Here is a 14713-nt window from a genome sequence, read left to right as displayed (position 1 = left end):
GGTTTAAGATTTCTGTCCATTTTTCCTTACTTTCAAAGGTGGATGGGCTTCCCTAAGCAGCAGCGTTGCTGGAAGCCACAGCTACTGAAGGAAGCAAATTAACATACAGTATGTTAATTTGTTTTCCCTGTCCTTCAGTCACAGTGAGGAGAGTCTAAATATTTCAGTGACCGAGACTTTGGATTCCTGGTCCTTGCTACACAACAACAAAAGCTATTTATAGCAATAACAGTTAGCAGCGATACAGCAGCCTCAGACAGCGACAGGCAGCGTTTCACCATGAGCACGACTGTTAACTGCTTTTGCACTGAATGCCTCTGTGAAAAGAAAAGAGCACTGAGAAATAAAGATCAAAGCGAAACCAAAAGAAAGCTTTTTTTATTGCTATGTTTTACTTTGCTGGCAGACCAGAGCAAAGGTTTTCTGAACATTTAAAAGATGAAAAAGGTGAAGAATCCCAGAAGCGATTTATCTTGAAGCGAGATAACTCTAGTATTGATAAAGAAGACAATCAGGTTGGTTCTCGGTTCGAGAGTTGCTGAAATTTGTTCTGTTTTCGAAGGTGGGCTGACTGATGTTATTGTTGTTCTTTTGTTGTTGCTCTCCTCCTCCCCTGCTCCCTTCCCACCTCCTTTGGCATCCGTACCAAGGGTAGCACTGAGCCCTGGCGTGGCCGCTTCAGCCGTGGCAGTGTGTGGGCTTGCATGGGTGGTTTGCTTGGCGCAGGATGTGCTGCATGCCAGCGGGACGGGGGAATGCCGGCGGCTCTGGGCTCTGTGGAAGGCTGTGTCAGTCGCGTTTCCCAATGTCTCGCCTAACTCTGGCAGTTGTTCCGCTCCCTGCAGCTTCCTCCTTCCGTGGTACCCATGCAGTATGGTTTCAGTGTAGGCTGATGAGAAACTGACGTAGCCCCAAAAAGGAGAGAGGAAATAAAACAAAAATGCCCCAAACAAACATGCAATGGTGAGGCCAGGCTGATTTAAAAAACCCAGACCCATCCAAAATTAAGCTTTGACCCAAAATTGATCAGTTTCACCCTTTAGTTCCCTCCCTCCTCCTGTGCTCTCGCCACCTTTTACTGTCTGTGTAACTTACTTGCTTGTCGTGCATGTACTGTGGCAGACGTTCCCCTCTGTGTTGCCTGTGCTATAACACGACCTTACCTGAGGTGAGCCCGACAAGTAGGGGAGTGCCAGGGAAATGGGTATGTTTGTGCTGCCTGGAAAGTGGGTGCTGTGCTGTTCCAACCCAGTGCAAGCTGCCTATGTGCAATATATTAACCAAATAACAATCAGAAAGGGTACTGACGTGAATTACTTTTATGGGAAAATTCTCACAGGTAAGAAGACAGCATCTTTCTTTGCTTAGGTTGTGTTTGTGGAGGGCCCTGCCACCGAGTCTCTCGTTGCCACACTCCATGTTTTCAGCAAAGGACTGCTTTTTTTTCCCTTTTTCCTTTTTCCCCTTGGCTTTCAGTGGTACAGAGCAGCCTCGCCAGTTGTGCTGCATCCAAGTTGGCTTTGAAAACAAACCCCAAGCATTTTCAGGGTGCAGTGAATATGGGCATCAGCCAAAGGAAAGCATCATGACCTCTCTCACAGGGAGCTGGGATGAAACCCGATTGCCAATGAAGCGTTTCTTGCTGAGGGTCCTTCTCTCCCACGGCACAGCCGTTTCCTGAGAGGCACAACCTTTTTGCCCTTCTTTTCCCAAGGAAACTGAAGTTGAGGGTTCCTTGCCATGTGGAAATGGTTGAAAGCGTTGTGCCGAATATCTGGGACTTCTCCTCCTTGTACACGTAGGGCTTTGGTGGGTTTCTTCTAGGTTTTGCAGTTTAGCTCTTCCAGCCTAGTTTCCCTCTTCCCATCCTTGATTCTGCAGCTTGCGAGCACTGCCTGTGCTCCTGCTCCTCGCAGCGGTAAGAGAGTCGAGAAATCTTAGTGGTTGAGAGCAAGGGCACGTAGGCTTGGGGTGAGGACACCCGGTTTTAGGATGGTGGGTCCACAAAAGCCATGCAGGAAGCCTTGTTTTGGCTGCCTGCTCTGTGGGCTGGAAACCCTTGGGTGCCCGTCCTCACAGGGTGCTCCGTGCAGGAACTACAGCTATCGTTTCCATGCTTCGTTTGTTTGAGTGAACATTTATTATTCTCAGCTGACAGTTACTTAATGGCAGTTTTTAACAGCTCAACTTATATAACCCTCCTGGTTTTCTTTCTGCTCAGCAAAACAGAATTCTTCCATTTAGAGATGACAGACGAAGTAAATCAATTGAAGAGAGAGAAGAGGAGTATCAGAGAGTGAGGGAGAGAATATTTGCACAAGATGTGAGTAGTTGTTTTAATTGCCTCTTTAGTGCCATATCTTCGCCGGTAGTCAGACAGTCTTGCCCCTCTCCAACACCAACACTGCAGCAGGACCTGCCCTGTGGGGCTGGAGGAGACAGGGAAGGAAGATTGTCGCAGAGGGTCTGAGAGGAGCTTGAGATGTGTGGAGGTTGGCTTCTGGAGAAGGAGGTGATGAGCGGTGCAGGGAGAAGGGTAGAGGAGAGATCAGGCCCAGCATGTTGTCAGGGGAGTGCTTATCCCATCTCTTTGAATGTTCATGTTCGTGTGGTCTAGGTCTCCTTCCGTTTCCCTTCTCTTTTGACAGACAAAGAGCAGTGATTTAAATGGACACTCTCAATAAAGCAAGGCCATGTAAACTAAGGCCAGGTTGGATGTTGGATGGGGCTCTGAGCAACCTGCTCTAGTGGGAGGTGTCCCTGCCCCATGGCAGGGGGGCGGAACTGGATGAGCTTTAAGGTCCCTTTCAACCCAGACCAGTCTGTGATTCTATAATATTTGTTTCAAGCTGGATCAAATTTTCTAAGTGTCCTTCTGCAGAGTCTCCTCATGGGTTTGTTTCTTTGGGCCAGTGCTGTAGCACTAAGACACTAAGAGCAAAGATAAGCCAGGGGTAAGCATGGAGTTGCACAGGGGCTTTTCTTGAATGACCACTTAAGGAACTATATTTCTGCCATCAGAAGGAGTCAGTCACATTATTGATGATTTTATTTTGAAAGGAATACAGTGAAATAGGCATTCTAATTCCTGCCTTCACCCAAAAAATCAGAACTTGCACAAGAAGCGGTGTTGCTAGAGGAAAACATTTCAATGTGAAACGTCTGTGAGCAATACCTCATCTTCCTGAAGAAGGAAGAAAATCATAAGTTGCTGTAATATTGTAATGATGGGGTCCTGAAAGGAAAACAAACAAGTCAACATTTTATTGTTTTATCTCACATCTCAGCAGGAGCTCTGTCACTTAAAGGAAAACGGGAACAAACCTGGTTAAAACTGTTACTGAAAATCGTATTTGGCAGTGTCCATTTAAATTCAAGCTGTTCGCATGCTGTAGGGCTAATAGCATTGTTTTAGATACCCTTTTCTTTTGCTCTGGTTTTGGAGTTGCACATGTCCAAGTTCTTTAGCAGAATACATTGTATAGCGTTAAGGTGTGTGTTGTCTGACTGCTGATAAGTCATTTTGCTGTTTAACAAGTAGCTTGCCCCACCAAAATGTTTTTAGCCTCATTTTTCCTTTCTTGGCTGAGACAATTCCAGTAAAAGCAGAGGTCCTTCAGTCTGCATTTTGCATTCAGCATGTGGCTCTGATGTAAATCCTGTCACTGAGTTACCCAGTAGTTCAAAGGCTGTAAAAGCCTTTCTGTAACAAGCTAGAAACTGCAACTTTCTTGTAGGAAACAGGTTGCTTGTGCAAACCCGAAAAATCTTTGGGTTTTGAAGCAGACTTCAAATGAGGCAAAATGTTGTTTAAAAGCAGCAGATGGACAGTTGTTGCCCATACAGTGCAGTTTCTCTCATAAGCAGCAGCTAGACATGCCAGGCTGGGAAATGGAGGTGGCTGGAAAAGTGCTGGAGCTTGCTCCACAATGTGAGCTCTGCTGGTTTTATCTTTAGATACTTGAGTTTTAAAGACAGGCAAGCAGGGAGCATTTTCATTGTCCACAGCAGGAGGTGGTTGTGGTCCATTGGGTTAGTATCTCCGAGTGGCAAGACCTAAGTAACAGTGTGGTTTGTGGCAAGCATTTCAAATGGATTGGGAGTGAGCACTTTTAAAGATCAGCACTGTTAGATATCTCTCCCTCTCTCTCTCATATCCACTCATTTGTGCTCTCTCTCTGCTATTGCAGGTGTCAGTGAGCATCGTAGGGCAATGAATTGCAGCAAGTTTTATGAATAATGTTAGGAATATATGTCTCAGCTGAGCTATTTTGAGTGGAGCACTCTCAAGATACGTGGTGTTTTTCAGGAGGATGACAGTGGTTGTGGTGGTGGCTTTGTCAGCTTTAGGAAAGAGAGCAATGGCTTCCTATTATAGGTAGCCACTTACTGCATGTAAGGCTTTTTATAGTTTTAAGCCCCTCTGCAATAACTAATCATTCCAGTTCTCCCCAGGTTTCTCTGAGGTAGGTACCTAAGCTGTGTCATCCTGCAAATTGTATATGTAGGAAGAGAGGCAAAGAGGGATTAATCATGTGGCATTTTTATTATCTCCATGCTGTTTGCACTGCTGTAGTCAAGACTTTATCAGTGCCTTGCTTATGAACCTTAGCGAATGGATTATAGATACTTCACTTCTAATTAGAGGATGCATGAAGAGAGCTTGCATGAGAGGTCTCCAAAGGGTAGCCACAAAGGTCAAGAATACTGCCGTAACATGTTGCACGTAGCACCCCCCTCTCTAAACATGTTCAAGATACCCAAAACTCCTTGGGCTAACATATCAGGCCCGGAGTCAAACCTCTGATAAAATTCAGGAGGAAGAGGCAGTCTGATTACAGCAACAAAACCTTTTGTGCATGTTTCAAGTGCTGTGAGAAATGTCTTACCCTGGACCCCACATCCCAGCCAACAGAAGGCTTGCTTGGTCTGCCTTGCAGCACTCTGGTGCATCAGATACCTTAATTTCCAAGTGGGGAGGTTTTACCAAAATAGATACGTTCGTGAATAATGCCATCATTATGATAGTCCTCATGGTGATTAGTCTAATATAAGTTTAAATTACACTTTCTGGCAAGCTTTCTATCAGCTGTGTTGGCTATCATAAATTTTGATAAGGGGAGCTGGAGGTTTTAATGACTCTTGTCATGTAGAGTCGTAGCAAGTGGCAGGGATTGAGAAGCACGTTAATGAGATATCTTAATAAAAGAATTGGTGAAGAAATAAATAGTTAATAAATTTCAGCTCACTGAAATAAGAACTACAACTTGCACCTCCAACTTTTCAGGCTGCTAATAGTAAAGCAGCACTGTGTGAACTCTATTGTGCTCAAAGCCGTTTTCAAGGTTTTGGTTTTTTGATATTGCAAAGCCTACAACCTTCCTTTTTCAAACATGTTTTTTATTGGAAATTAGTATTACAAGAGTTCATGAATTTTACAACTAGGTGCAATGGAACAGAGGACCTGGAGTACCTGGGTCTTGCAAAGGAGAAGCTTCTTGTCTGAAGTGCTTTAGTTGCTTTGAGCAGGTTGAAAAGTAATTGTCCAAGAAAGACAAAGAACAGCCAAAAAGAGTAAAACTAGATGTTCTCTCCCTGTGCATTAATTCAAGTTGTAGATTTAACTGAAACTCCCAAATGCATGTGTAAATGATACGCTGTGTTTGGCTTTTAAGCAAGCAGAAGATTGATTCTAAAGACTAGCAATTGAATTATGTGGGGGAAATGTCATTCTTCAAGGTTAACACAGTGTAGAACCTCATGAAGCCAGAATCGCGTAAGGACCATCCATTGTTCATAATTCTATTCTCTACTCATCATTGTGTATTCACTGAGAAACGACCATGTTTTATGACTTATACAAATGCTGGAAGTGCCCATGGCACACATGGAACTTGTTAAAGGCAATACACCATGCTTTGCTTTCTTTTGTTGTTAATTGTAATGGCTGGTTTTGACTAAGGAGGGTATTCTGAAGAGCCAGATCCTTAAAATAAAAACCATCATGATTCCTCTACTTAAGAAAACACTGAGGATCTTTATCACGCTCTGATTAGAGTATCAAGAAAGAAATATTTGAAAACATGGCTTCAGCCTTTCCCATCCTTCTAGTAGGAAAATATTAGGGAGAAGAAGGTTTAAAATGAGTAGAAACAAAACAAAGACACGCCTTCCTAGTTGGGTACCAGAAACCTATAGGTACTAAACCCCCCGCACTACTGTACAGAGCCCTTGCTTGTGGTTGCAGACCAAGCAATAAGCATTAGTTGGAAGCCTGAGATCCATCACATCTTGTTAACTGATGTGAAAATGATTACCTGATGGTATCCAGTGCAGGATATTGCTGCATGTTAATAGTTATCCATGTTGGCTAATGTAATTAAAACTAAGAGCAGCAACCCCCAGTATACTTCGTGCACTGGCAGGGCTGATGCATGTTTTCCAGTTGAGACTTTAAAAGGTTTTGGGAAACTGGAAGAGTGAAATACTCATTTCATAAATTACAGTCATCCAGAGCACCCTAATGGAAACCTTGCACGCAGAGGTCTCCAGGGAGGTGAATTCCTAGGTAATCTTACAAAACTCTGTTCCTTTTGTAGGTTTGTTTTCTGTGTCTTGGAGTATCCAAGAGCCAAGTGTTTTAAGAATGTTTTTGACTCCAGCTCTGCTGGGTACTTTGCTGGCTGCTTAAGCTTTTCTGGTGCTTTAAATTGAGCACTGTTGATGCTATAGATCAGGAAAGCAAGTCCTGACCTTGTAGTAGGTAAATTGCTACTCAGAGCTGCTCAGCCATCTGATTTTTAACAGTAAGAATAATATAATGAAGAAGTGCCTGTCTTCTCTGCCTCACACCTGTACAGGAAAATAGTTTCCAGGGATTTTGTGGCTCTGTGCCATCAACATTAGTCAGGAAGACAAATGGAGTTGTTATGGATGCTGTCTTTAAGTCTATAATGCAGTTGATAGTGACTCCCATCAAGATACTGAAAAGGGAGCAGACCTCTCTGCTTGCTTGATTAAAATATAAGTCCTAGGTATTTATTCTGCTGACGCCCCAATCTCTATAAAAACATGGAAAAAAAATTATTATTAAAAATTCCAGACAGGTACATGCCCCTTTGCTTTTGTGCCTTTGTGGGGCCACAGACCAGTACTGTGGTCTAAGGAGAGGTTACTTGCTTGGTCTTGAAGAATAGCTATAGTGCTGCTTTGGAAATGGGACAGCTGTGAAGTCAATCACAAATGCTTATCATGAACCTGCAAGTGAAGACAGCCCCACAGCTGAGGTTGTAGAAGCCCACGGGGTGATTTTGCTGTGCGTATAGGTAGTTAAACTATGCTGAAGTCTGCACAACCACCTTTGTTGATGAAACCTTATGAGTAAGGTACATAAAAAGAGAGAAGAGGCAGTGTCATAGTTGTACAAAGGATTCCAGTGGTTTTAGAGGGAGCAGTTTGTGTCTGCTGTCAGATGGGGGTGAAAGCCTAGGTCTGCTGTTGATGGTGCAAATTTGGCCCTGGGAGTGAAGAACTTGTTCCTCATATCCTAAGGCTTTGTGCTAAAGAGAGACGCACTTGCTACAGAATCTGCCCAGAGCCTTGCATGTTTACTAGGGGTGCAGAGTGAGAGCTCAGCTGGGAAGCCCACTGAGCTGTCAGATGCTCCCTGATGTGGATGCTGGACAGGAGAATTACAGCTTTAACAAGAAACCACATTTCCTTCTCAGGGTTAAATTCCTTCCTTGTATGAATTGATGGGATGGCACTAGGTATGGTGCCAAGGGTTAACTTTGCTCATGCATCTGCTGAGCACTGGGAATGAGCTTCTGGTGTTGGCCAGTGCTCTCTGAGTAAGTCATTATCTCACCCTTTCTGCAACGGAAACATTCCCAATCCTTGCATATCCCACACCGTTAAAATCTGACACAGCTAATGATGGCATTGGATTATTCTTTGAGCTGAGTCCTGCTGTTGCAGAAGTAATGGGCATGATCTCTGGTGCCCTCCTCCCTTTTGTTTAAAATCAGTGCAAGTACTGACTGTTCTTTCTTCTGTACATCATGGAGATACAATCCAGTGACAGCTACGAGGCACTTTGTGTAGTCAACATGAAATAGGAGGGAAATGAGAAAATCAAAGAGAGAGAATTATTCATGGGAAATTGAGCACAGCTTCATTTCTCTAAATAAAAAATTGAGTAATGCTAAAAGAGTTACAGGGTTGCCCATAGGATTTATTTCTTCTGAGCCCTTCACCTTTCATGGGATCTAAGTCCTGCACCAGAGAACTCTTTTGAAATAGGCTATTATTGATGTTAATGTTATTACTAATGTGATTATCATAATTTTGTATCTCAAAGTGGGTATGACTGTTTCCTTTCCAACTATAAAATGTGAAATCACAGAGTATTTCTAAGTACTGCAGTATCTTCTCTCCCTTTGAAGAACTTTGTCAATTCTGCATGCTTTCCTCCTGTTTGTCCTTACTACCTGCAGCTCTGTGCTATTCTGCAATCTCCTTTTGAGGTGGTAGGGCAGACCACTGGAACCTTGTTACGTACGAAAAGCCTTTTTCCCCTTTGAATTGCCAGTATTTTGCACATCCCACCTTCTTCTGATCTCAGTATTGAGAAGTTTCAGTTTGGTTCCAAACTGAGACCCCTCGTTGGCAATGTGGTGTAATGCATGGAATTTATTTTATTGGCCTGACCTTATTCTTGACCTTTTTTCCCCCCCTCTTGTCTTCTGCAAATGCAAATGATGCATGATTTGAAATCCCCTTAAGCCTGAGCAGGGGAGGTAATTCTAAACTCAAGGAAGGAATTGGGACAGCAGAGCATATCTAGAACGTCTGATACAATGCCTTTTTTATTTTTCAGTCAGTTTGCTCCCAGGAAAACCTTTTTGTGGAAAACAGGTAAAAAATAGTTTGCTTTTTTTTTTTTTTAATGTTAAACTTAGCTGTTTCTTTTATTATTTTGTCTGTCTCTAGTTCTATAGTTGCTTATCCTAATGTGAAGACTAAGCAAACTTGTAATCCATATTATCTGCAGTGCTTTTGAGCTTTAAGAGGGGGTGAAAGAGATTGCCTCGCAGGATCGTATCTGAGCAGATACGGTGCTTCTGCTGCTTTCCCAAGATGGGGCGTTTCAGCTTACAAAGCAGGTTGTGGGAGGGAGGGGGAGCCCACCTAAGGTTTCATTCCAAATGCCCAATCTGTCTCTGGAGTGCTTTTAGCATTTAACTTATGGATCTTTATAAAGCACCCTGGCAGCGGCTGGCCGGCAGTGCTGATGAACCACCACGCTTGTGTTTCTGTCATTTAACCTACTCTCCTGTGGCGCTGAGCAGCAGCACTGACTTCTCTTGGTGCTTGTGAAGGTTCCCAAGTGCCCCAGACCTGCTTTCCTGCTGCACAGTAGTAATTATGTAGTAATGAAATGGAGACACCTGACACACGGTTCCTTTGCATGACTGTGTGACGCTTCCAATGGATGGTTTTTTCATTATAATAAATCCATTTAAAGCAAAGGGAAGAAGAAACTGTTTAAGATCCACAAAATGTGAAGTACTGGCTCCACAGCAGCCATAAATGAGCTTAACTGCGTTGAAAAACTTGGGAATTGTGCACCTTTATGGCAAGTAAGGATTTTAACCAAAACGGTGGGATTTTGACTGGTGAGTGTTTGAGCAGTGCTAGCCTGGGCCTGCCCTGTGCAGAAAGGGAGGTTATCTTTCATGGTGTTTCTATCTCTGTCCATCCTTACGTCTGTCAGATGCATTTATGGGTGAGGCTGCTCTCACAGCAAATGACTCCACAATAATGGTATAAACCAGCTTTTCCGATGGACAGTCCTGTAAGTGGAATGAGAGAAGGCCCTCGGGAGGTAATGGCCACTGTCGTTAACTAACTAACCAACTCTGATTTTAAGAGCCAAGGATTTCCTCAGGTGCTGCTTCTGTATCTTGACTATGGAAATTGTTTTATCAAAATTGCAACAGAGGAAACCAAAAAGTAAAAGGCAGGTGCTCCCGTAAACCTCCGTTTCCCTCTCTGGAGAGACTGGGACAGTAAACCTGATGTAGTTATTCACGTTCCCGTATCGGTATGGAAAGCGCTCACGTAGTGCACTGCTGAGGGTAAGGTGGGGACCTTGATGGGATGAACCGGGAACTTCCTAGCCAGCCCTCCACTGCTTTATGCATTCCATCCCACTCCTGCCTGCAGGAGAACGTGGCCAGTCCTGGTGTTTGCACGTGGTTTCTTTTGCTCGAACCTCTGAGCTGGCTTCCTGGTATGAGGATGCATATCCAGGTGGAGACCAGTAAAGGGCCAGGTTGGAAACTGGGCTGCTGTTACTACCTGCACTCTCGTTGGAAAGAGGGAGGCTTCGGTGGCATTCCTCAGAACACTGCTTTTTCTTGCTGCATGCCTTTGGTCAGGTGAAGCACTTACATTCGTACTTAGCTCTGCACATGAGCAGTCTTGCTGATTCGCTGTGTTGGTAGTTGGGTATATGTTTAAGTGCTTTGCCTTTCTTTTTCCTCAGAGAACCTGAGCATTTCTCTGAGCTGCAGAGGTTTCCAGGTGATTTAGCAAGTGCTTAAAATGATATATGCAGTGTTTTGCTGGCTTGCATTTTTTTATGTTCTTATTGGGTGATAGTTTTATGAATTTTCTTTTGGATGTAGATCTATGGTTTCTTGGCTTCTGAGCATTACCTCGCTCAGTAACAGGATGTGTTAAATGGCCTTCAGCCTCCCTGGCTGACCTGTCTGTGTTCAATTGACTGTGCACAGTTACAGGGCGTGCAATTTTAGCCTTGTTTTTTTAAACTATGACTCTAGCACAAGTTGGAAGACGGTGCTAGAAATGAAATATGGGTTTACAGATAAGATGAATTTGAATTACCGTGTCTGTTACCATAATCTTTCTTTTCGTTTTTCAGTAGGCTGTTGGAAGACAGTAGCATATGCAATGATACCCATAAGAAAAGACAGCTTTTTAGGTTTGTATGACTTTATTTAATATTCAATTCCCAGTAACACTCATGATTCTGTGTCCTCGCCGAGGGAAGCTCTGACAGGTGTGGGTATGTCAATTTGCTGGATGGAAAGAAGAATGGGCAACAGAATTCTGACCCTGCTCATCCCATGCTCTCTGAATGGAGAGGTCACAACGAGGCCCTTTCCTTGGATTTTACAGATCTTTGGCTCAGGAACCATCTGGGACTTTCAGCTGCTTGGCTGCCACAGTTCATTTTACTCTAGTCTATACAACAGGCACGTTTCACAGACCAGTGCCCAGACTGACCTTTTTTCCTTTCATTGGTTTATTAAAAGCTGAAATAAAAGCATGGAGTTCCTTTCTCTAAAGCAGTAATGTTTTGAAACGTTTTCTCTGTGAACTTTGTACTCCAAACTCAATTCCTTCTGCCCAGAGAACACTCAGATGTGTTCTGTATCCCAAACCATGTCCCAAGCCACAGGGAATTAGCAGGAGTCAGTCCATGTTTTCATGGAGAACTCATGCTGGCCACAGATAGCAGGCAGAAAAACTGTTCTCCATGCTTTTTTGAGCTAACCTGGATGATCTGAGAGCCTTGGATTGGGCACGCAGGAGGAAGGAGGCATCTTATGCACAGACATTCTTAATAACCAATATCTGAGTTTGTGGAACAAAAAGGAATTTCGTGTAACCCCAAACCACTGACAGCCGGGATATAAAAGCATTCTGTTTCTCTCTCTCTTTTCCACTAGAATATAAGAGCATTGTTAATTTCTAAGCACAAGAATGACGAGTTGGTAAATAATATACTTTGGGTTTTTTTTCTTTCCAGTGAAATCTTAAGGACAATTTATTTAAAAAAAATATTTTTCCTTTTTTTGTGTTGCTGCTTTTGTGCTGTTTCTCTTTCCCACTGTCTGGGTCTAGCCAAGGTCACCAGGTTAATACTGCTGATCACATCTGTGACAGGCTCTGGTCACAGGCAAGGAACGCGCCAGCCTGATCCCGTCTCTGACACGCTGCTCCTTCATGTACCAAGTGACACAGCTTGGCAGGTTCTCCAGTCATCTAAAAGCCGTCCAAAAGCCAGTGTTATTAGCATCACTTGGGCTAATGGTGGTGGAGCACTAAGCTGTGGTAGGCATGCTGGTTTTGTCATTTCAGCAGCACATTGCAAGCAGTTCACCTCCAAGTTCTCCTCGAAGTTCTGCTCACAGTTTACTGTGCTGTTACTCACAGTACACTGGCTGCTCTGCAGCTGCCCAAGGACAGACAGTCTCCACCCAGAGATTTTTGCAACTGCTGTATGCAGAGGAACAAAAATCAGAAAACCTGACCAACTGGTGGGTCTCTAAGTGGAGCATTAGCACAGGCAAGTTTGGGGTCACACTGGGAAGACACATGGTTAGGGGAAGGCTTTGGATAACTTCACGGAGCAGATGATGAGTGTGATAGGTGCCACACAAGGTGTGATAGAAACAAGGAGGATGGATATGAAGACAAAGGTAGAGGGCAGGTGAAGTTAGTGAGAAAAACATTATAGCAAAAGCAAAGGGAAAAGTAGTGAGAGGGTTGCTGAGGGAAGAGGCTGCCCAAGAGGCAACAGAAATGCTGCATCAGCCCCATTCAGTGGAGTCCTCTTGGGATGTATGTGAAGGGTAAGTGCTGTGCATGTAAAAGGGTATAGTAGTGTTTACTTGGGGAAGGCAGATGGGTACAGGAGTCAGATCCCCTATTTCAGGCATGCTTTTGTAAATGCAGAGTATTTCCTTCTTCTTTATTAGTCTCACTGCACGGTACCCAAGGATACACTTTCCCCTGATATGGTTTTATTGGTGTATAAACCTTTGTTTCCTGATGTCTGTAGGGGTAACAGGGACAGCATGGGGAAAACATCTGGCAGTCGACAGAGCAGTACAGAAAATGAACTGAAATGGACAGACCACCAGAGACCATGGAGCAGCACAGACTCGGACAGCTCAAATCGAAACTTGAAGCCAGCCATAACAAAGACAGCCAGTTTTGGTGGGATAACCGTCCTGACAAGAGGAGATAGCTCATCAAGCAACAGAAGTACCGGCAAACTGTCTAAAACAGGTAGCTAGTACTGTATTGGGTTCTCAGAGCTATTTGTTGGGCAGTGATGAATGGCTGTTCTGCTACTTGCTCGAGCGTGGTGCATCACAGAATGGTTTGGGTTGGAAGGGATCATCTAGTCCAATCCCCATTGTTTGATTAGATGGTGGATTACAGAAATAGTTGTATTTCCTGTGCCTAGCAGATGTGTATGTCTGTCTATGTGCATGGGTACCTGGGTACCTGGCATTGAGTTTTTAGGCATCAAGAAGAAAACTGGTGCCTGAGGTTTGCAAGTCATCGCTGAGTTAGGCTTTTCCTGGAGTCGAGTATGTGAGTGTCTATTTGATCACTGTCTGCACTTGTGGCGTGAAAAGGTGGTACTCCTTTCAGACAAAGCACAGATTTAATAACCTTCTTATTAATCTAAAGCTTTTTGAATCATGCAGAATTAAATGTCATGTATCTGATGAGAAATCCAAGAACATGTTGTTGTCGTTGCTAAAATTCAGACCAGCTGGATCTTGGAGTACAGCCTCTCCCTTGGTGCTGGTGGATGAGGCAGTGTGCTGTGTTGGAGCAGGCAGCAGTGCTAGGCTCACAGAGGTCCCACAATCTCTCAATTTTCTTGTTTGGTTCCCATTAAATGAAAGCACTGTTTAGGGAGACTGGGAACATGGTGGGAACTCTGTATTTATTTGCATTAACTTCATGGGTACATTAACACAGGAGTGAGTCATAGGGTTTGGATCTAAGTGACTTCAAGCCATGCCATTAAGCTACTCTGTTATATTTTTGTGTAGAAGTGTATAATAAATAATGACCCATCAGATGATTCCATCAGTTTGGTTCATTTGATACATATAATACAGGACAAGTGGTAATCAATACTTAGCACTTAGTGCTTTTTTAGCTTGAGAGTGTTTTATGGACAATATTTAGTTTAAATGCAGTTTATCAAACCTGGGTTGGTCAGATTTCACTCCTATTGCCAAAACTATACAGTAGCTTTTGCCATGAGTCCAGGAGGACTCTGTGGATGAAGCGCTCTACAGACAGATAGGAGCAGCCTCACGTTCTCAAGCCTTTGTCCTCATGGGGGACTTCAACCATCCTGATATCTGTTGGAGGGACAGATCGACCCAGCACAAGCAATCCAGGAGGTTCCTCGATGGTGTGGAGACAACTTCCTCTTGCAAGTAATAGAGGAGCTGACAAGGAAAGTTTGACCTCATGCTCACCAACAGGGAGGGGCTGGTTGGGAATGTGATGCTCCAGGGCAGCCTTGGCTGTAGCGACCATGAGATGGTCAAGTTTGAGATCCTCAGGACAGCAAGAAGAGCACGCAGCAAGCTCACTGCCCTGGACTTCAAGAGAGCAGACTTGGGCCTCTTCAGGAACCTGCTCAGTAAGGTTCCATGGGATATAGTCCTAGAGGGCAGGGGGGCCCAAGGCTGCTGGTTGATATTCAAGAATCACCTGCTACGGGCTCAGGAATATTGCGTCCCAACTAGAAGGAAGTGCGGCAGGAGGGCCAGGAGACCTCCATGGATGGATAAGGAGCTGCTGAGGAAACTTCAAGTTAAATAAGAAGGTTATAAAGGTGGAAGCGAGGACAGGCAACCTGGGA

General features: G+C 44.0%; 1 protein-coding gene across 1 annotated transcript in view; it reads left to right on the top strand.

The window, feature by feature from the left end:
• The window catches only part of LOC104412004 (cAMP-regulated phosphoprotein 21-like), a 39267-nt gene extending 26155 nt beyond the window's left edge, over nt 1–13112 (top strand). Inside the window, exons 10-14 of the mRNA XM_010022584.1 lie at nt 407–515; nt 2222–2323; nt 8879–8916; nt 10949–11008; nt 12875–13112. Coding sequence (XP_010020886.1) covers nt 407–515; nt 2222–2323; nt 8879–8916; nt 10949–11008; nt 12875–13112 — 547 coding nt within the window. The remainder of the gene's footprint in view (nt 1–406; nt 516–2221; nt 2324–8878; nt 8917–10948; nt 11009–12874) is intronic.
• Nucleotides 13113–14713: the final 1601 nt, after the last annotated feature.

This window comes from Nestor notabilis, unplaced genomic scaffold, assembly GCF_000696875.1.
Source record: "Nestor notabilis isolate BGI_N333 unplaced genomic scaffold, ASM69687v1 scaffold1329, whole genome shotgun sequence".
Lineage (NCBI taxonomy): Eukaryota > Metazoa > Chordata > Aves > Psittaciformes > Psittacidae > Nestor > Nestor notabilis.
This window is presented reverse-complemented; position numbering and strand designations above follow the sequence as displayed.